Source organism: Leucopleurus acutus (genome assembly GCF_964270905.1).
Source record: "Leucopleurus acutus genome assembly, chromosome: 17".
NCBI lineage: Eukaryota > Metazoa > Chordata > Mammalia > Artiodactyla > Delphinidae > Leucopleurus > Leucopleurus acutus.
In genome coordinates, this window is record NC_139159.1 from 51,254,180 (window position 1) to 51,277,558 (window position 23,379).

The 23,379-nt window shown below is 40.9% G+C and overlaps 1 protein-coding gene across 5 annotated transcripts in view; it reads right to left on the reverse strand.

Moving 5' to 3' along the window:
* DPYS (dihydropyrimidinase) overlaps positions 1 to 23,379 on the reverse strand; it is a 151,242-nt gene that overhangs the window by 95,678 nt on the left and 32,185 nt on the right. For all 5 annotated transcript variants that reach the window (XM_082859109.1, XM_082859110.1, XM_082859107.1 and 2 more), the window contains 3 exons: positions 21,485 to 21,641; positions 19,855 to 19,996; positions 10,242 to 10,384 (listed from right to left, as the gene is read on the reverse strand). In XM_082859109.1, the coding sequence (XP_082715235.1) occupies positions 10,242 to 10,384; positions 19,855 to 19,996; positions 21,485 to 21,641 (442 nt within the window). The remainder of the gene's footprint in view (positions 1 to 10,241; positions 10,385 to 19,854; positions 19,997 to 21,484; positions 21,642 to 23,379) is intronic.

Sequence of the window (23,379 nt, forward strand, 5' to 3'; positions counted from 1 at the left end):
AACACAACAATGCTATCAGATAAACGTCAACCATCATCATCATCCCTATTTTACAAATAAACAGGCTGAAATTCAGAAAAATTAAATAACATTCCCAAGGTCGCATCCAGTTAGTATGTGGCAGACAGAGTAGGAACTGAACCCCAAAGCCTTTCTCTTTACGCTCTGGTTCTGCTCCTGCCCCCAGCAGCTGAGAAGGTGGGCTGGATTTTGTGTGGATTAGCAAAAGTCATTTATTCCTCAAGAAACTTTGCTATCATTTGCCAGAAAATTGTCAAAATTACTCTATAAATCTATGGCAACTACTATGTGGCGGGTCCTCGGATAGCTGTGCAAAAGCAGAGCCTTGGTCAACCTTCACCTGACGCCAGGCTGCCCCCATGAACGTCTGCAAGACAACACAGTGAAAAAGCATGGCATAAATCGTCTTCATGTCCAGCCACGCACATGTACAAGGCCTGGGTCTCTCTCCCCTCCTCCCACATGATGCGATGGTGTGGGTTTGGGGACTGGGAGAGGAGTGAGTTATAAACAGTCTTAGAAACAGGCATTAAAAGCAGAGTTTTCAGGCTGACCAACATTTACAAGCAGAGACACGGTAGTTGTGTTTATGTGCCTGTGTGTGAGTGCGTGCTAGCATGTGTGTGTGCAAACGCTTCTTTTGAGAAGGAAGATGATAGTGTACAAATTAGTTAAATGATACACGATGTGCAACTTCAAGGGAAAATGCTTAGTAGCTTCCGTGAAATAGTCACTGATAACACAGCTGCAATAATCAGCCACAGTCGTCATCACTATGCACCAAATGCACCCTACTCCCTAGTTCTTCTTTTTCCCCACATCCCACACTCCCCACTAGCCAAGGATGAAACAGTCATTCTTCTCCTTTTCACACACAAGGCCCTCTCTAGAACTCAGGGGGGCACTTTCATTAAACTGCAAGTCATTACTCTTCTCTGAATATAGTTAAATTCATTTATCTCTATCTTCAATGAGAAAGGGAAGGAAATTAAGCAGGAAAGACAGCACAATGCCTTCAAGAATGGTGTATTCAAGGTCGAAAGCCTGCCATAATTGAGTTAAAAATAATAAACGAAAATAACTGTGAGGAAAGTATGCCTGCTTTGCAAAATACAGTCCAGCCTAGAAGTCTTCATTAAATGTTCCAGTGCACACAGTGTGTTAGTGTGCTTGAGATTCTGTGAGATACCCTACCGCTCATAAATACTGAATAGGGACAGTTGCCATGGTAACTAACTGCTATTTAATGAATGCAGAAGAGCGGAAGCTCATAGGATAGTCTTAAATTGCCAGAACATGAGTTATTGCTGCTGCTATAGGCTTGCAAGTAACTCACATGCCATCTTCTCTAATAAGGTTTTTAACAAGTTGGCCAATTTGACTGGTCTCTGTATTTACCACATGATACCACAAGATTCTGTCTTGACACTACATGAAAATCATAATCCTGATTTCGTCCTCCTGACTCTAAGCTCCAAGATATCCTACAGAAATGGGCCAAACATTTGCATAGGCAATGTGTCCTTAAATTTCAAGCTCTGACCCAAGCAGTGATGTGTTAGGGCACATGGCTCTGTCACAAGCAATAGGCACTGGCTCAAAGGGCCGTCACACTCAATACAGCAGACTCTTTTTACTTCCCAAACAGGTGAATGCTCCACATGCACCAAACGCAGTTTGTTTTGATTGTGCAATGACACAGAAGAGCTATTGCAGCTGATTTCTGCAGGAACTTTTTACAGGCTAGTAACGTCTTAGGTAACCTTTCAACAGGTGTCCAAACCTTCTCTACAGATGCCCACTCTCAATCCTCTCTCAGCATCCAGCACCACATGTCAGATACCTCACCCTGGAATCATCGGCTTTTTATAAAGAAAAAGAAACATGGCTGCACTGCCTGTCTTTCCCTTGATCTCCTTCAGCAACTTTAATGCAGTCCATTTTTAAGGTTACAGATTGTGTTGCAAGCATACTTCTACATGCCATTAATAAGTAATGAGAATTAGAAAAAAAAAAGAAGGGAAAACTTCTGTGTTCCATGAAGCCAAATATCATTAGCAAACGCATCCATCCTCCAGAGGCTGGCTTTTTCTTGCATAACCAGAAGCTTGAATGCCCTGGTTGGGTCCCTTGGCTCAATGTGGGCTGTGGGCGCCCCCCTCAGGCTCTGGGGTGAAATGCACATTGCTGTCATTTGACATACTAACTAGTCAGCAGGGCAATTAATTGCTTTTGCTAAAAACCTTTCAGGAAATTTCGAAGGAAAATTCTGTTCAAACTTTAATGTTGTGGTCAGACAGAAAGCCTTCACATCACCAGCCTTTAGCTAATATTAAAATTAGATAGGTAAAATCAAAAGGAGTATCTTGCAAGAAAAAAAACCTACAGATATATCTATTTGTTCATTTGATTAAATGATGCTTCTTCACTAGATGAGCTCTCTTTAAAATTGCCTGTGTCTGTAACGAACAAGATTAAAACTGGAGATAGGCAGCCCACGACCTCTTCATCCTCCAGTCCCTTTCCACAGCCTGAACCTGTTCTTTCTGCTTGTAATCCCTGGCCTTAACTGCCTCCACCCAGACCCTGCTACCAATGCCTCAGTCTACCTCACCTCCATGTTTAGCCTTGACTCTCAGGGTCAGAAGCCTCATTTCCTCTCCTCTCTAACGTGACCCTAGGTCCTATGCCAATGACTGCACTAGTGCAAGAATGATCTTTCCTCCCTGGGCTTCCGCGGCACCTTGTTTCTGCCTCCCACGTGATATCCTTAACACATTCCTCCTGAGGCTGAGACCCTTTGACTTTATCTCTTATCTCCTCTCCATAGACTGTCAGCTTCCCAAAGGCAGGGCCTGGCTCTTGTACAACCTTGACCCTCATACCTGGCTCTCAGCGATGCTCCTTGCTGACTGAATGAAAGAACCAGGAAGATAGCTCTCTGTTAACTTCATTTTCTTCTCTTATTTATTACAAGAGCTGCTTAAAAAGCTAATTGCGCCCCAACCTCAAAAATGAAGGGAACACAAGGAAAAGAAGACCCGTGAAGCAGTTCTTTCTTCTTTTCTTAGAGAATCCTTTCTCCTTTATTCATCTTCATTCATTTCAACAATTATCGATAACCTGCAATACGTTAAAAGTGTGAGGAAGGGCTTCCCTGGTGGCGCAGTGGTTGAGAATCTGCCTGCTAATGCAGGGGACACGGCTTCGAGCCCTGGTCTGGGAAAATCCCACATGCCGCGGAGCAACTAGGCCCGTGAGCCACAACTACTGAGCCTGCGCGTCTGGAGCCTGTGCTCTGCAACAAGAGAGGCCGCCATAGTGAGAGGCCCGCGCAACGCGATGAAGAGTGGCCCCCGCTTGCCACAACTAGAGAAAGCCCTCACACAGAAACGAAGACGCAACACAGCAAAAATTAATTAATTAATAAAAAACTAAAAAAAAAGTGAGGAAATGCTATTCTTCTTACTTTTCCTCTCACTATAATTGTTGCTGAATAAAATCTTTCCAATTTTCCTTTATGTCATTTCTTTACTTTTCCTCAGCTTTATTGAACTGTAATTGACATATAGCATTGTGTGAGTTTAACGTGTTGATTTAAAAAAATAATTAATTTATTTATGGCTGTGTTGGATCTTCGTTGCTGCGTGCGGGCTTTTTCTCTAGTTGCAGAGAGCGGGGGCTACTGTTGGTTGCGGTGCGCGGGCTTCTCATTGCAGTGGCTTCTCTTGTTGCGGAGCACGGGCTCTAGGTGTGCAGGCTTCAGTAGATGTGGCGCACGGGCTTAGTTGCTCCGTGGCAAGTGGGATCAAACCCGTGTCCACTGCATTGGCAGGTGGACTCTTAACCACTGCGCCACCAGGGAAGTCCCTAACACGTTGATTTGATATACACTTACATATTGCAAAATGATTACTGCCAAAGCACCTCCATCATGTCACATAATTACCATTTCTTTTTTGTGGTTAGAACATTTAAGATCTACTCTCTTAGCAACTTTCAAGTATATAATAGAGTTTATGCCATGTCTTAATCACATCAATCTTCCATACAGTGTGGAACCTGTATCCTTCTCACTCACCCCTTCAACGTTTATTGTGTTTCTACTCTGTGCTGAACTGGGTCAGACTCTGGGGTTGTAGAATCAGTTAAAACATAAAACTAGAGCATAATTCCCCACTCCTTAAGTGTGGGCTGTGCATAGTGACTTCCTTCTAAAAAGTACAATATGGAAAGGGGAAGAAACGACTAATTGTACAGTGGAGAAAACAGACGCAGCTGATCCAGGTCAACGACGACAGTGAGAAGTCACGTTGATAGTAGGTACCCTTGAAAGGTTGTGATGAAAATAGTACTTTGCCTCTATGGTCTTCCTCCCCAAACCCGTAACCCCAGGCTAATAACGTCAAAAAAAAAAAAAAAAAAAAAAGGAAATAGACATTCTGCAAAATACCTGACCAGAATTCCTCAAAACTGTCAAGGTCATCAAAAATAAAGTCAGAAACATACAGAACAGACTTGTGGTTGTCAAGAGGGAGGGATGGAGTGGGAGGCTGGGATTAGCAGATGCCAAGTGTTATATACAGAATGGGTAAACAACGAGGTCCTACCGTGCAGCACAGGGAACTATATTCAGTATCCTGTGATAAACCATAATGGAAAACAATATAAAGAAGAACATATATGTGTGTGTGTGTGTGTGTGTATAACTGAATCACTTTGCTGTACAGTAGAAATTAACACAACATTGTACATCAACTGTACTTCAATAAAAATAAGAAAATAAAGTCAGAAAAATTCTCAGAGACCAAAGGAGCCTAAGGAAACATGATGACTAAATGCCATATGGTGTCCTGGATGAGATCCTGGAATGGAAAAAGAATATTAGGCAAAAACTAAGAAAGTCTCAATGTATGAACTCCAGTTAATAATATCATATCAGAACTGGTTCATTCATTGTAGCAAATGTATCAGAGTAATGTAAGATAATCATAACGGCAACCCACTGTGGGGCATCTGGGAGTCTCTGTGCTAACTCTGCAACTTTTCTGTAAATCTAAAACTATTCTGAAACAACACGTTTATTTTAAAAAATGGAATTAAAAAAAAAAAAAAGGGCTTCCCTGGTGGCGCAGTGGTTGAGAGTCCGCCTGCTGATCTGGGGACACGCGTTCGTGCCCCGGTATGGGAAGATCCCACATGCCGCGGATCGGCTGGGCCTGTGAGCCATGGCCGCGGAGCCTGCGCGTCCAGACCCTGTGCTCCGCAACAGGAGAGGCCACAACAGTGAGAGGCCCGCGTACCGCAAAAAAAAAAAAAAAAATGGAATTAGACTTCAAGAATGTTAACGAGGGAGAAAGACAGTGAATAAAGGCTGTGACGCAGCATGGTCGGTAGGCGTGCGGCATTCCAGAGAACGCAGTCTGCGAGGCGAGGAGAGGCAGACCGTCACGGCCGGTGGGGTAGTGGGGGGGGAAGCTATGGGTGACTTGCGGACAGTTAGCGAAGGCTTAAAATATTATCTCGCACCATACAGGTCCTCCTTGAGGTCATCAGCATAAATTTTGGTCAGGAACAGCCAGCTCAGATGAGCAACTTTCTCCTAACAAGCGGGCCAAGAGTAGAGAAGGCTGGTGCATTCAGTTTCTGTCAAATTCTCTCTTTTGATATGAACTATGATAAATGCACTTTCTCCTTCTTCAAATATGATTCCTTTTCAAAGGTGAGGGAGAAATGAGAACACTCAAACTGTCCAGTCTAATTCCTAGCAAGGTGGAGAGCCATGGGAAGGCCATTCCCTGTGGATCTTCTTTTTAACCCTACACCTGGGTATCTCCAGCGGTACCAGCCTTAGTCTCCTCCGCTGTTGTAAAGTCTGAGGACAACACCAGCTCAGGTGTAAAGCATTGTCTTCCTTAGACAACTGGACAAAGAAAAATGACCTGAACTCAGGGTTGTGAATAAGTCACTTCCTTTACTTACCACATATATTGTTGCTTGGAGGATATTTATAGGCTGTGATTATGTCTCTTTGAGTCATGTTTTCAGACTATATAAATTTAGACCACTCTCTCACCAGTGTTAGCTACTGATTTCTATAACATTCTTTGTCCTCCTTTTCCTAGTCAGTTGTTTCAGAATAGCCCTTAATGATCCAGATGTTTAGTTCTTATTCTTTTTTAAGATCTACATATTACCTGCTTAATTTCCTTCATTTCTAGCCTAAGAATAACTAACTTAAGGTCAAGCTAAAAAGCCTCTGTGCTTTTAAGTTTCTATCACTTTCACTCATCGGTTCTCTAGTATTTCTTATATAATATCTGTCCTTCACTTTGTAACAGTAATGATATCAGAAAATTAAATATTTACATTTTTATATGTGTCTTTTAGGAAAATGATACATATTGGTATGTGATTACTAGTGCTGAGTCTTCTCTATTGATGTCTGCTTATTGTGTATAACTAAGCACTAAGATTACAAAACCAGCACAGCCCAAGAGCCTGATGTGTAGATCCTGTTCCCAGCTCATCAGTGCCAAGCTGGAGAACCCAGGCATGTCATTTAAGGTCTCTGAATGTCCGTCCACTCTCTCATCTGTAAAATGAGATATTAATAATTTTTATGCCTACTTCAGAGGCTTTTGTTACAATCTCATGAGAAATGCAAAAATGTTTTGTAATCTCAGAAATTACTAAGGTTACTTTATATTTATCTAGTTTGGCTGGAGGCAGATGAACCACAGCATTCTATTTCTCTGACTCTCAGAGACTTTTAAAAAACTGGAGACCTTTTTGTTTTTCTTTTCTTGTTTTAATGTCCTTTTGAAATACGGAGAAATATTATCTTTACTTGGGAGCATGTGTTGAAATGATCTAGCCCTCTTTGGATTTCTTTGACTTATATCTTGCTTCTGCAACCCTTTAAGAATTTTCTCTAAGCCACCATCAGAATTTTTTGCACTATCCTTCTTCATCTTTTTCAGTGTGAAAACTGCAGAATGTGAGAAATGGGATAGAAGGGGTGGTTAAGAGGAGCCTCCCTAGAATAATGAATCTGGAAGAACACAGGCATACCTCGGAGACAGTGCAGGTTTGGTTCCAGAGCACTGTAATAAACTGAGTATGACAACAGAGCCAGTCACATGAATTTTTTGTTTTCCCAGGGCATATAAAACTTATGTTTATACTATACTGTATCTATTAAGTGTGCAGTAGCATTGTGTCTAAAGAAACAATACACATACCTTAATGAAAAATTATTTTATTGCTAAAAAATGCTAACCATCATCTGAGCCTTCGGCAAAGTCCTAATGTCTTTGCTGGTGGAGGGTCTTGCCTGAATGTTTATGGCTGCTAACTGATCAGAGGGGTGACTGCTGAAGATTGAGGTGGCAGTAGCAATTTCTTAAAATAAGACAACAATAAAGTTTGCCACATTGATTGACTCTTCCTTTGATGAAAAAATTCTCTGTAGCGTGAAGTACTGTTTGATAGCATTTTACCTACAGCAGAACTTCTTTCAAAAGCGGAGGTAATCCTCTCAAACCCTGCCTCTGTTTTAGCAACTAAGTTTACAGAATATTCTAATTCCTTTTTTGTCATTTCAACACCTTCACAGCACCTTCATCATGAGTAGATTTCATCTCAAGAAACTACTTTCTTTGCTCACACATGAGAAGCAACTTCTCATTCATGAAAGTTTTATTATGAGATTGCAACAATTCATTCACAACCTCAGGCCCCACTTCTATTTCTAGTTCTCTTGCTATTTCCACCACATCTGCAGTTACTTCCTCCACTGAAGTCTTGAACCCCTCAAAGTCACCCATGAGGGTTGGAACCAACTTCTTCCAAACTCCTGTGAATGTTGATATTTTGACCTCTTCCCATGAATCACGAATGTTCTTAATGGCATCTAGAATGGTGAATCCTTTCCAGAAGGTTTTCAACTGACTTTGCCCAGATCCATCAGAGGAATCACTATCTATGGCAGCTATAGCCTTATGAAATGTATTTCTTAAATAATAAGACTTAAAAGTTGCAATTACTCCTGATTCATGAGCTGTAGAATGGGTGTTGGATCTTCAGGCATGAAAACAATATGAATCTTGTTGTGCATCTCCATCAGAGCTCTTGGGTCACCAAGTGCATAGTCACTGAGCAGTCATATTTCAAAAGGAATCTTTTTTTCTGAGAAGTTGCTCTCATCAGTGGGGCTTAAAATATTCAGCAATATCCACAGATGTGCTGTCATCCAGGCTTTGTTGTTCCATTTAGAGAGCACAGTCAGAGTAGATTTAGCATAACTCTTAAGGGCCCTAGGATTTTCAGAATGGTAAATGAGCATTGGCTTCAATTTCAAGTCATCAGGTACATTAGCCCCTAACAAGAGAGTCAGCCTGTCCTTTGAAGCTTTGAAGCCAGGCATTGACTTCTCCTCTCTAGCTGTGGAAGTCCTAGATGGCATCTTCTACCGATATAAGGCTATTTCATCTACACTGAAAATCTGTGGTGCAGTGTAGCCACCTTCATTAATGATCTTAGCTAGATCTTCTGGGTCACTTGCTGCGTTGCCTTGTGCTTTTATGTTAAGGAGATGACTTCTTTCCTGAAACCTCATAAGCCCACCTCTGCTAACTTCAAACTCTTCTTCTGCAGTTTCCTCACCTCTCTCAGCCTTCATAGAATGGAAGAGAGTTAAAGCTCTGGATTAGGCTTTGGTTTAAGGGAATACTGTGGCTGCTTGGATCCTCTATCCAGACTACTAAAACTTTCTCTGTATCAGCAATAAGGCTGTTTCACTTTCTCATCATTCATTCGTGTGTTCACTGGAGTAGCACCTTTAATTTCCTTCAATAACTTTTCTTTTGCATTCACAACTTGGCTAAGTGTTTGGTGCAAGAGTCCTAACTTTCAGCCTATCTCGGCTTTCAATTTGCCTTAATCATTTCTAGCTTTTGATTTAAAGTGAGAGACATGAAACTGTTCCTTTCGCTTGAACACTTAGAGGCCACTGTAGGGTTCTTAACTGGCCGAATTTCAATATTGTTGTGTTTCAGGGAACAGGGAGGCCCAAGAAGAGGGAGAGAGATGGGGGAACAGCCATTTGGTGGAGTAGTGAGAACACACACAAGTTCACTGTCTTACAGGGGCTCAGTTCGTCCCCAAACAATTACAGTAGTAACATCAAAGATCACTGATCACCACAACCAATGTAATAATAATGAAAAAGCTTCAAGTACTGCAAGAATTACCAAAATATGATGCAGAGACACAAACCGAGCAAATGCTATTGGAAAACTGGTGCTGATAGACTTGCTCCATGCAGGTTTGCCACAAACCCTCAGTTAGTTAAAAACATGGTATCTGTGAAGTGCAATAAGGTATGCCTACACAGACGTCTGTTTACTACAACATAACCCTTAATAGACTTTGAATAAATGCATATTCAGTAAAGGTAGAAGGTCTTATCGTATCCCTGTTTGCACACACACGCGTGCATGCACACACACGCGTGCATGCCCACACACACACACGCAATGTTAAAGTATGTGGGATTTTCTCCATTACAGCTGCAGAGTTTATGAAAAACAGAAATCAGGATGCAGGTGTTGTCTGTGCCAACATCCTATAAGGAGAAATTAACAAAGCTTCAGCTTCTATTGAATACTTTTCTGAATTGGTGGAATCAGCCAAACCTGCGATACTCACATAGAATTATGGAAATTGGAAACAAAAAGCCGGAGTCTACTGGGAATGACAGGCTCAAGATGAACTCAGCTGGAAAATTTGGCTAACTAAAAGTGACATCCTTTGTGCTGGAATTTTTCTATCTGGAAGCTGTAAAAAGGCTGTAATTATTTCGAGTTTTCAATGTAGCCCTTTTCAAACTAAGCCTTTCCTTTTCTTCATTGCTCTGCACCTTTCCTCCATGTGAACTCAGGCGTTTGCCAAGCACTAAAGTGGGAAATTCATACTGGTTTTATACACACATGCATTTCCAGGGAATGGGAAGCAACACAACTTTTGCATTCTCTATGCCAAGGAAAACAAAAGAATGTTTGTACATCAAAACCTTTATCTTGTGCATAGGCTCAAAATACCTGAGCCTGGCTAAATAAATCACCTAATAAGAAATGGCTGATTAAGGCCAATGAAAATTTCTTCGCAAGTTAGTGCTTTTTCTCCATGGAGAAGCCAACACAAAAACTTAGACTTACCTTGTGGCTTTTGGGTCCCAAATCACAATGTCAGCATCTGAGCCCACAGCTATTTTTCCTTTTCTTGGATACAGATTAAAGATTTTAGCTGCATTTGTGCTGGTAACTGCCACAAACCAGTTTTCATCCATTTTGCCACTGTGCTGTAAAACAATTCAAGGAAGAAAATACATTTCTTTTTCTGATAAATGATAAAACACTAAAAATCTCCTGTCAATCAAAGTACAAGAATTTTATCTTTTAGAACCAAATAAAATTGCACCTAATTTCTTATATCGTGAAGCCAAACACACCTGTGAATACTGATAAATCTTAAACAATCATAATGATAATGATGGGGATGAATGGGGTTATATATGGAAGCCTGAAGATAAGTTTTCAAAAACCTACCAGCTTAACAAAACAGCCCCATTAATTTTTCCCATTCTTTCCAAAATCACACAGACAAGAGCTAAATATTGGTAACAATATTTCCAATTCTTGTTTAAAGTTTACTACCACCACCTACTACATTTATAATCTAGGCCTAAGATTTATGAGATGATCATGTAGACATTATGTGGAATATTACAGAGTTAAAATAAGATAGACCTACAATTCAGGTGACTACGCTTTTAGAAATTGACTAAGATTCAATTTTGTTCAATTTTGTGCTACTGAAATTTACATGAACCAACAGGCATGGACTGTCTGCTGTAAGAGATTTTAATATGGACAAACTTCAGTGGGATGTGATCCCTCTAAAATGGTTTGTTTTAAAATGTTGAGAATTCATCCCTATGTACATTTACATGGCAAGAGCATCCTTAAGGTTTATTTAATTATCAAAGAGTCCTCATCTCATAAAAACATTAAGAACCATGTCCTGAAAGTAATTTTCCCCTAAATAAACCATCTGAATGTTTCAGAAAATAACATAGGCTCCTGTATATTATGAAGAAGTATCCGATCACTTTAAAGCCATTTATACACTTTATGTGTTATGAAAATCTGCTGTAATGAAGGTACTCATTGTAATTCACACAAGTTCAAAGTGAAAGGTTGGACTGTTATCAAGAAAGTCTAGGCTTCCAGGAAGTTGGCGTAAGAGTAAGACGCGGAGATCACCTTCCTCCCCACAGATACACCAGAAATACATCTACACGTGGAACAACTCCTACAGAACATCTACTGAACGCTGGCAGAAGACCTCAGACCTTCCAAAAGGCAAGAAACGCCCCCACGTACCTGGGTAGGGCAAAAGAAAAAAGAATAAATAGAGACAAAAGGATAGGGATGGGACCTGCACCAGTGGGAGGGAGCTGCGAAGAAGGAAAGGTTTTCACACACTAGTAAGCCCCTTCGCGGGCGGCGACTGCGGGGGGCGGAGGGGGAAAGCTTCGGAGCCGCGGAGAAGAGCACAGCAACAGGGGTGCGGAGGGCAAAGCAGAGAGATTCCCGCACAGAGGATCGGTGCCGACCGGCACTCACCAGCCCCAGAAGCTTGTCTGCCCCCCCGCCGGGGCTGACGGGACTGGGAGCTGAGGCTCGGGCTTCGGTCGCAGGGAGAGGACTGGGGTTGGCGGCGTGAACACAGCCTGCAGGTGGTTAGTGCGCCACGGCTGGCCGGGAGGGAGTCCGGGAAAAGGTCTGGAGCTGCCAAAGAGGCAAGAGACTTTTTCTTCTTGATGCTCGAGGAGAGGGAATTAAGAGCCCTGCTTAAAGGAGCTCCAGAGACGGGCGCGAGCCGCGGCTAAAAGCGCGGACCCCAGAGACGGGCGGGAGACGCTAAGGCTGCTGCTGCCGCCACCAAGAAGCCTGTGTGCGAGCACAGGTCACTATCCACACCCCCTTCCGGGGAGCCGGTGCAGCCAGCCGCTGCCAGGGTCCCATGATCCAGGGACAACTTACCCGGAAGAAAGCACGGCGCGCCTCACGCTGGTGCAACGTCATGACGGCCTCTGCAGCCGCAGGCTCGCCCCGCCCTCCGTGCCTCTCCCTCCCCCCCCCCCCCCCCCCAGGCCTGAGTGAGCCAGAGCCCACGAATCAGCGGCTCCTTTAACCCTGTCCTGTCTGAGCGAAGAACAGACGCCTTCCGGCGACCTACAAGCACAGGCAGGGCCAAATCCAAAGCTGAGCCCCTGGGAGCTGTGAGAACAAAGAAGAGAAAGGGAAATCTCTCCCAGCAGCCTCAGGAGCCGCGGATTAAAGCTCCACAATCAACTTGATGTACCCTGCATCTGGGAATACATGAATAGACAACGAATCATCCCAAATTGAGGAGGTGGACTTTGAGAGCAAGATTTACTATTTTTTCCCCTTTTCCTCTTTTTGTGAGTGTGTATGTGTATACTTCTGTGTGAGATTTTGTCTGTATAGCTTTGCTTCCACCATTTGTCCCAGGGTTCTATCCGTCCGTTTTTTTTTTTCTCTTAATAATTATTTTTTAACTTTATAATATTTTATCTTACTTTATTTTATTTTACTTTATCTTCTTTCTTTTTTTCCTTCCTTCCCTCCTTCCTTCCTTCCTCCCTCCTTTCTTTCTTTCTTTCTTTTCTTTCTTTCTTTCTCTCTTTCTTTTCTCCTTCTCCTTCTCCTTCTTCTTCTTCTAATTCTTTCTTTCTACTTTTTCTCCCTTTTATTCTGAGCTGTGCGGATGAAAGGCTCTTGGTGCTGCAGCCAGGAGTCAGTGCTGTGCCTCTGAGGTGGGAGAGCCAACTTCAGGACACTGGTCCACAAGAGACCTCCCAGCTCCACGTAATATCAAACGACGAAAATCTCCCAGAGATCTCCATCTCAACACCAGCACCCAGCTTCACTCAACGACCAGCAAGCTACAGTGCTGGACACCCTATGCCAAACAACTAGCAAGACAGGAACACAACCCCACCCATTAGCAGAGAGGCTGCCTAAAACCATAATAAGTCCACAGACACCCCAAAACACACCACCAGACATGGACCTGCCCACCAGAAAGACAAGATGCAGCCACATCCACCAGAACACAGGCACTAGTCCCCTCCACCAGGAAGCCTACACAACCCACTGAACCAACCTTCGCCACTGGGGACAGACACCAAAAACAACAGGAACTACGAACCTACAGCCTGCAAAAAGGAGACCCCAAACACAGTAAGATATGCAAAATGAGAAGACAGAAAAACACACAGCAGATGAAGGAGCAAGATAAAAACCCACCAGACCAAACAAATGAAGAGGAAATAGTCAGTCTACCTGAAAAAGAACTCAGAATAATGATAGTAAAGATGATCCAAAATCTTGGAAATAGAATAGACAAAATGCAAGAAACATTTAACAAGGACCTAGAAGAACTAAAGATGAAACAAACAACGATGAACAACACAATAAATGAAATTAAAACTACTCTAGATGGGATCAATAGCAGAATAACTGAGGCAGAAGAACGGATAAGTGACCTGGAAGATAAGATATTGGAAATAACTACTGCAGAGCAGAATAAAGAAAAAAGAATGAGAGAACTGAGGACAGTCTCAGAGACCTATGGGACAACAATAAACGCACCAACATTCGAATTATAGGGGTTCCAGAAAAAGAAGAGAAAAAGAAAGGGACTGAGAAAATATTTGAAGAGATTATAGTTGAAAACTTCCCTAAAATGGGAAAGGAAATAGTTAGTCAAGTCCAGGAAGCACAGAGAGTCCCATACAGGATAAATTCAAGGAGAAATACGCCAAGACACATATTAATCAAACTGTCAAAAATTAAATACAAAGAAAACATATTAAAAGCAGCAAGGGAAAAACAACAAATAGCACATAAGGGAATCCCCATAAGCTTAACAGCTGATCTTTCAGCAGAAACTCTAAAAGCCAGAAGGGACTGGCAGGACACATTTAAAGTGATGAAGGAGAAAAACCTGCAACCAAGATTACTCTACCCAGCAAGGATCTCATTCAGATTTGATGGAGAAATTAAAACCTTTACAGATAAACAAAAGCTGAGAGAGTTCAGCACCACCAAACCAACTCTACAACAACTTCTAAAGGAACTTCTCTAGGCAAGAAACACAAGAGAAGGAAAAGACCTACAATAACTAACCCAAAACAATTAAGAAAATGGGAATAGGAACATACATATTGATAATTACCTTAAATGTAAATGGACTAAATGCTCCCACCAAAAGATACTGATTGGCTGAATGGATACAAAAATAAGACCCATATATTTGCTGTCTACAAGAGACCCACTTCAGACCTAGAGACACATACAGACTGAAAGTAAGGGGATGGAAAAAGACATTTCATGCAAATAAAACCAAAAGAAAGCTGGAGTAGCAATTTTCATGTCAGACAAAATAGACTTTAAAATAAAGACTATTACAAGAGACAAAGAAGGACACTACATAATGATCAAGGGATCGATCCAAGAAGAAGATATAACAATTGTAAATATTTATGCACCCAACCTAGGAGCACCTCAATACATAAGGCAAATACTAACAGCCATAAAAGGGGAAATCGACAGTAACACATTCATAGTAGGGGACTTTAACACCCCACTTTCACCAATGGACAGATCATCCAAAATGAAAATAAATAAGGAAACACAAGCTTTAAATGATACATTAAACAAGAGGGACTTAATTGATATTTATAGGACATTCCATCCAAAAACAACAGAATACACATTTTTCTCAAGTGCTCATGGAACATTCTCCAGGATAGATCATATCTTGGGTCACAAATCAAGCCTTGGTAAATTTAAGAAAATTGAAATTGTATCAAGTATCTTTTCCGACCACCATGCTATGAGATTAGATATCAATTACAGGAAAAGATCTGTAAAAAATACAAACACATGGAAGCTAAACAATACACTACTTAATAACAAAGTGATCACTAAAGAAATCAAAGAGGAAATCAAAAAATACCTAGAAACAAATGACAATGGAGACACGACGACCCAAAATCTATGGGATGCAGCAAAAGCAGTTCTGAGAGAGAAGTTATAGCAATACAATCCTACCTTAAGAAACAGGAAACATCTCGAATAAACAACCTAAACTTGCACCTAAAGCAATCAGAGAAAGAACAAAAAAACCCCAAAGTTAGCAGAAGGAAAGAAATCATAAATATCAGATCAGAAATAAATGAAAAAGAAATGAAGGAAACAATAGCAAAGATCAATAAAACTAAAAGCTGGTTCTTTGAGAAGATAAACAAAATTGATAAACCATTAGCCAGACTCATCAAGAAAAAAAGGGAGAAGACTCAAATCAATAGAATTAGAAATGAAAAAGGAGAAGTAACAACTGACACTGCAGAAATACAAAAGATCATGAGAGATTACTACAAGCAACTCTATGCCAATAAAATGGACAACCTGGAAGAAATGGACAAATTCTTAGAAATGCACAACATGCCAACACTGAATCAGAAAGAAATAGAAAAATATGAACAGACCAATCACAAGCACTGAAATTGAAACTGTGATTAAAAATCTTCCAACAAATAAAATCGTAGGACCAGATGGCTTCACAGGCAAATTCTATCAAACATTTAGAGAAGAGCTAACACCTATCCTTCTCAAACTCTTCCAAAATATAGCAGAGGGAGGAACACTCCCAAACTCATTCTACGAGGCCACCATCACCCTGATACCAAAACCAGACAAGGATGTCACAAAGAAAGAAAACTACACACCAATATCACTGATGAACATAGATGCAAAAATCCTCAACAAAATACTAGCAAACAGAATCCAACAGCACATTAAAAGGATCATACACCATGATCAAGTGGGGTTTATTCCAGGAATGCAAGGATTCTTAAACATACGCAAATCAATCAATGTGATACACCATATTAACAAACTGAAGGAGAAAAACCATATGATCATCTCAATAGATGCAGAGAAAGCTTTTGACAAAATTCAACACCCATTTATGATAAAAACCCTCCAGAAAGTAGGCATAGAGGGAACTTTCCTCAACATAATAAACGCCATATATGACAAACCCACAGCCAACAACATCCTCAATGGTGAAAAACTGAAAGCATTTCCACTAAGATAAGGAACAAGACAAGGTTGCCCACTCTCACCACTCTTATTCAACATAGTTTTGGAAGTTTTAGCCACAGCAATCAGAGAAGAAAAGGAAATAAAAGGAATCCAAATCGGAAAAGAAGAAGTAAAGCTGTCACTGTTTGCAGAGGACATGATACTATACATAGAGAATCCTAAAGATGCTACCAGAAAACTACTAGAGCTAATCAATGAATTTGGTAAAGTAGCAGGATACAAAATTAATGCACAGAAATCTCTGGCATTCCTATACACTAATGATGAAAAATCTGAAAGTGAAATCAAGAAAACACTCCCATTTACCACTGCAACAAAAAGCATAAAATATCTAGGAATAAACCTACCTAAGGAGACAAAAGACCTGTATGCAGAAAATTATAAGACACTGCTGAAAGAAATTAAAGATGATACAAATAGATGGAGAGATATACCATGTTCTTGGCTTGGAAGAATCAACATTGTGAAAATGACTCTACTACCCAAAGCAATCTACAGATTCAATGCAATCCCTATCAAACTACCACTGGCACTTTTCACAGAGCTAGAACAAAAAATTTCACAATTTGTATGGAAACACAAAAGACCCCGAATAGCCAAAGCAATCTTGAGAACGAAAAACGGAGCTGGAGGAATCAGGCTCCCTGACTTCAGGCTATGCTACAAAGCTACAGTAATCAAGACAGTATGGTACTGGAACAAAAACATAAAGATAGATCAATGGAACAGGATAGAAAGCCCAGAGATAAACCCACGCACATATGGTCACCTTATCTTTGATAAAGGAGGCAGGAATGTACAGTGGAGAAAGGACAGCCTCTTCAATAAGTGGTGCTGGGAAAACTGGACAGGTACATGTAAAAGTATGAGATTAGATCACTCCCTCCCTAACACCATACACAAAAATAAACTCAAAATGGATTAAAACTATCAAACTCTTAGAGAAAAACATAGGCAGAACACTCTATGACATAAATCACAGCAAGATCCTTTTTGACCCACCTCCTAGAGAATGGAAAGAAAAACAAAAATAAACAAATGGGACCTAAAGAAACTTCAAAGCTTTTGCACAGCAAAGGAAACCATAAACAAGACGAAAAGACAACCCTCAGAATGGGAGAAAATATTTGCAAATGAAGCAACTGACAAAGGATTAATCTCCAAAATTTATAAGCAGCTCATGCAGCTTAGTAACAAAAAAACAAACAACCCAATCCAAAAATGGGCAGAAGACCTAAATAGACATTTCTCCAAAGAAGATATACAGACTGCCAACAAACACATGAAAGAATGCTCAACATCAGTAATCATTAGAGAAATGCAAATCAAAACTACAATGAGATATCATCTCACACCAGTCAGAATGGCCATCATCAAAAAATCTAGAAACAATAAATGCTGGAGAGGGTGTGGAGAAAAGAGGACACTCTTGCACTGTTGGTGGGAATGTAAATTGATACAGCCACTGTGGAGAACAGTATGGAGGTTTCTTAAAAAACTACGAATAGAACTACCATATGACCCAGAAATCCCACTACTGGGCATATACCCTGAGAAAACCATAATTCAAAAAGAGTCATGTACCAAACTGTTCATTGCAGCTCTATTTACAATAGCCCGGAGATGGAAACAACCTAAATGTCCATCATGGGATGAATGGATAAAGAAGATGTGGCACATATATACAATGGAATATTACTCAGCCATAAAAAGAAATGAAATTGAGCTATTTGTAATGAGGTGGATAGACCTAGAGTCTGTCATACAGAGTGAAGTAAGTCAGAAAGAGAGAGACAAATACTTTATGCTAACACATATATATGGAATTTAAGAAAAAAATAATGTCATGAAGAACCTAGGGGTAAGACAGGAATAAAGACACAGACCTACTAGAGCATGGACTTAAGGATATGGGGAGGGGGAAGGGTAAGCTGTGACAAAGAGAGAGAGAGGCATGGACATATACACACTACCAAACGTAAGGTAGATAGCTAGTGGGAAGCAGCCGCATAGCACAGGGCGATCAGCTCGGTGCTTTGTGACCACCTAGAGGGGTGGGATGGGGGGGTGGGATAGGGAGGGTGGGAGGGAGGGAGACACAAGAGGGAAGAGATATGGGAACTTATGTATATATATAACTGATTCATTTTGTTGTAAAGCAGAAACTAACATACCATTGTAAAGCAACTATACTCCAATAAAGATGTTTTAAAGAAAGTATAAATAAATAAGACAGAGAATGAATTTTAACCTCATCTAGTTATGGAAAACATGGAAATAATAACACATGCCTTTTCTAGACCACACTTCCAGATTACAAAGATGAGAAAGGAAAGTTAACTTTGGCAAATAAATACGTTTAGAGTTTCCTAAAAAAAAAAAAAAAAAGTCTAAGCGAAGAGAAAGAAAATAAAAGTCATCTGGGATGTTTAGAATTAGGGTAGAGGTAGCAGGGGGTGGAGAGGACAATTGGTAGAAGATAGGGCTGTAGAGATGTTTTGAAGGTCCTTGCATGTAAATTAACTGTTCAAATGTCATCCAATAAGTAATGCTGAAAATTAAAGGATTTTAGAGAGGAAAGTAGCATGAACAGACCCTGGTGTTTGAAAGGCAACTCTGGTCTTAGAGTATGGGATAGATTGTAGCAAGGCAGAGAGTGGAGGCAGGGGCACCAGCTGTGAGACTACTGCAATGGTCCAAACAAGACGTGGGCCTCAAAGTAGAATGGTGGACATGATGGTGGAAATAAGGAGGCATTTGGGAAATAAAATTGACAAGACCTGGTAAAATATTAGAGCTAGAAGTGAGGGGTATGTGTAAGGGATTCTGTGGTGTGAGATGTGATTAATGTGCCATTGAAGGGAGGGGTTCTGAGAGATGGGTGAGAATGGCATGACAATGGGGACCTCAGGTCTTACCAGGCAAGTCTCCACTGCTGATCTTTACAACTACACCTGTCAGCTGGCTGGATAGGCTAACATATGAACATTTAGCCATTTGATTCTTCTTCATCCTCAGGTAGAAATTTTTAAATCATGAAATTAAAAAAAAATCTCTTTCTATATTTTGGATTATTATTTATGTAACCTCATATAGCAGTTTTTAAAACATAATATCCAAAAGTTCTTTAAAAGGGATACCTACATTTTTATATGAAAAGGAGGTATGAACGTAATAAAAATTCTTGATGTCCTTTCAATCATTCCAAGTATTTATATCAGTGACACATGAGGAACTAGGATTCAGAAACATGGAAATCAAGTAGAAGTGCTATTACATTTCAAAGATTTCAAGAATAATCCTCTAGGTACCCAATCTAAATTTATACCCTAATGTCTGCATCATGGTGCAGCAAAGCATCCTCTAAACCATGCAGAGAAGAAAATTGTTTTTCATTATTATTTTGGGGGATGGCATGGTGGTGGTGATACTGTTGTATTCCCAGTTTCCACTCTAGTGAAAACAATCAAAAAACTTCTCTATGAAGGCTTTTGCCACTCTGGTCCTAAAATGGGCCAGATTCTGGCTGAAAAATCAGGCAAAACAGACTGAATCCTGTGAAACTCACCACGCCTTTTTCCCATATTACTAACATCCGGTCCTCAACACCATTCACTCCATTGGGAATCTTAGTAAAATCGTCCTTCCCAAGAGCTTTCTGGCAGGTGTTGAAAGTGCAGTGGTCAGACCCTGTTATGGTTAGATCACCACTGTAAAAGAGAAACACACAAGAGCAATAGGGGTGAGTAGATAGAATATGTCAGGAGGAAGCTACCATAACCTTCCCTGGTCTCTGGACCCCATTCTCAACTGACAGTCAGAAAACTGCAATGGAGAATGGGCAGCTTTTTCAAGTACATATTTCACCCATGCCTGTCTCTATTCCAGGAAACACTTTGGGAGAATAATACTCTTACATGAAGTATGATGAAGGATCGTGCTTGGGTCAGAAAAAGTGGGTTCTAGGCTCCATCACCTGCTGGCTATGTGACTATGAGTTTGTCCAGTGCTCAGTTTCTCATCTAGAAATTGGTAATTATATATACTTGATGACAATTATTCAGGGTCACTGGCAATAGCATAAGTGAAAATTTCTTGTGAGTACAGAACTACACAAAGGTGAACCAGGGTGATCCACATGAACAGAGGCAGCCCCTGGCCACATGGCAATGTTGTGATGAGCAGAGGTGGGACACTGGCTGAGGATGTTGAGGTCACGAGCAACAGGAATTGTGCTTTGACCTGTGAGTCACCTTGGGGATGTAGAAGGCTGAAGGAGGTAGGAGCCTGAAAGGAAATGGCAAGTGAACTCTCGGACAGTCTGTGGTGAAAAGCTCTTTTGTTAACTTGGATCTGAGTATCCGTGAATGGGGAATGTCTGAATGTCCATGAATGGTGTGTTTCTCAAGAATAAATGATCAACATGTCTCCCAAGCAGCATCTGAAAATAGCCTGGATGGCCTTTCATGGGGATAACCTGCTCAGAGGGTAGGATTTTGCCTTTCACCTCTCCAGTGGCTCTGCCCTAGATCATCATCTCTTGTATCTATACAACAAGCACATCTGGTTCCTGGGTTGTTTCAGCATAGAAAAATACTCAAGACTATTCTGTATGATAAAAATAGGGCATATTAGGGGGCTTCCCTGGTGGCGCAGTGGTTGAGAGTCCGCCTGCCAATGCAGGAGACACGGGTTCGTGCCCCGGTCCGGGAAGATCCCACATACCGCGGAGCGGCTGGGCCCGTGAGCCATGGCCGCTGAGCCCGCGCGTCCAGAGCCTGTGCTCCGCAACGAGAGAGGCCACAACAGTGAGAGGCCCGCGTACCGCAAAAAAAAAAAAAAAAAAAAAAAAAGTAATAAAAATAGGGCATATTGAAGAGACCTGGTCCTAGGCAGCAGGAGATAGAAAAGCAACGAAAACATCAGAGCAGAGGAAAATTTCAGTAAAAATGATCCGATTTCTCTGTGGCCAGGAGAGATTTTATACCACATCATAACACAATTAAGCCAATGCTTTTGGGTCTCCAGATGAAGGATTCCCCAGGGCCTGTGAGGTCAAGTAGGACAGAAGACTGGGAGGTCAATGGAAGGTCCAGATGGTAGGACAAGATCTCCTACACTCAAAACACTCAAGATTTGGGACCAGCAAAACATCTTCTTTTGGCAAAACACCTTACAATCATCTACTAAACTATTACTTAGCCAATAGATTCATGAGGAAGTCAGGCGTTGAAGGGTCCGGTCGTAGGGGTGGACCCATAACGTGATGGGCTGCATGGGGCCATTCTCTATTCCAGTAGTGAGTGCCATCTGTGCCGAGACCTGCTGCGATGGCTTCTCCATAGACCACCTTCCCTGGAAAGTTCAAAGGGAAGCGTTCAGCACCTCGATTTGCTCTTAAGAGAGCCATTTGACAAACACATAAATATTAGTCTTCTCTGTCCTACCTAAACTACAATTTACCCCTCTGATCAGGACTGAAAAGTAAAATCTACGGTTTACCGAGCCTTTCCTATGCTCCAGTCAGTGTGCACCGCATGCTGTGGTAGATGACTGTACCCACTCGCTGAAATTAGGCTTGGCCTCATGGCTTCCTTTGGCCAATTATATATGAATAGAAGTAACATGTGCTGCTTCCAAGCAGAACCTGCTAGAGCCACAATGAGTTCTCCCTCTGTCATGAGACCAGTAGAAGCTGCTTCTTCAGGTGTGTCTCAGAATGAAGAGACTAGAGCAGAGGCAGAGCCAACCGATGATGGATGTGAGTATGAATAAGAAATAAATCTCTGCCATTGTAAGCCACTGATATTTTTGGTTAATTTGTCACTGTAGCATAACCTAGCAAAAGCTGGCTGAAATATGTACCATTCTAATGGAATCTTCTCAAAAACCCTATCTGGGAAAAGCTATTATTATCTCCATTAAAGTATGAGTCCTGGGCAAATATCTAGAGAAAACTATAATTCAAAAAGATACATGCACCCCGATGTTCACTGCAGCACTATTTACAATAGCAACCTAAATGGAAGACATGGAAGCAACCTAAATGTCCATCAACAGGTGAATGGATAAAGAGGATGTGGTACATATATACAATGGAATATTACTCAGCCATAAAAAAGAATGGAATAATGCCATCTGCAGCAACATGGATGGACCTAGAGATTATCATATACTAAGTGAAGTAAGCCAGACAGAGAAAGAGAAAGATCACATGATATCACTTATATGTGGAATCTAAAAAACAATGATACAAATGAACTTATTTACAAAACAGAAATAGACCCACAGACATAGAAAACAAACTTATGGTTACCAAAGGGGAAGGGAGGGAGGGATAAATTAGGAGTTTGGGATTAACAAATACACACTACTATATGTAAAATAGATAAACAATGAGGACCTACTGTATAGCACAGGGAACTATATTTAATATTTTGTAATAATCTGTAAGGGAAAAGAATCTGAAAAAGAATATATATATATATATATGTATATATGTGTATAACTGAATCACTTTGCGGTACACCTGAAACTAACACAGCATTATAAATCAACTATGTTTCAATAAAATAAATAAATAAAGATAAAACTTTTATAAAAGATGAGGTTAAGGCTTATAGGATTAAGTAACTTTTGTACAGTTAAATTACACGCACTCAGCATAGACGGGGTGGAGAAGGCAGGGTCTGAATCCAGGCATCTTGACTTGAGTGGTCCTAACCTCTACACTCTACTATGCTGATGGCAATGATCTTATGGTCATACGGAGTCCAACCACACTATATCTCTGTTGCAAGTAGGCTGATCATCTTTGCACACCCTTAAGGTATAAACCTCCTCTAAAAACTTATGTTAAATAAAATAACACTCAGATAATAAAACTGTAGCCAGAACTGCATAATTATAAAATCATGCAAATGAGGCCATCAAAAGCACACAGTGTTAGAAAAGTTAATAGCTTGTAGTGAATTTGAATTTAAAATCAGGAGCCTATCTCTGATTAGCATTTGTCAGCATAATAGATTCTTTGGCATCCACCTGCTCATATCCAAGCAGTCATGAAGGAGAGTGCACAGAAAGGGAGAAGCTG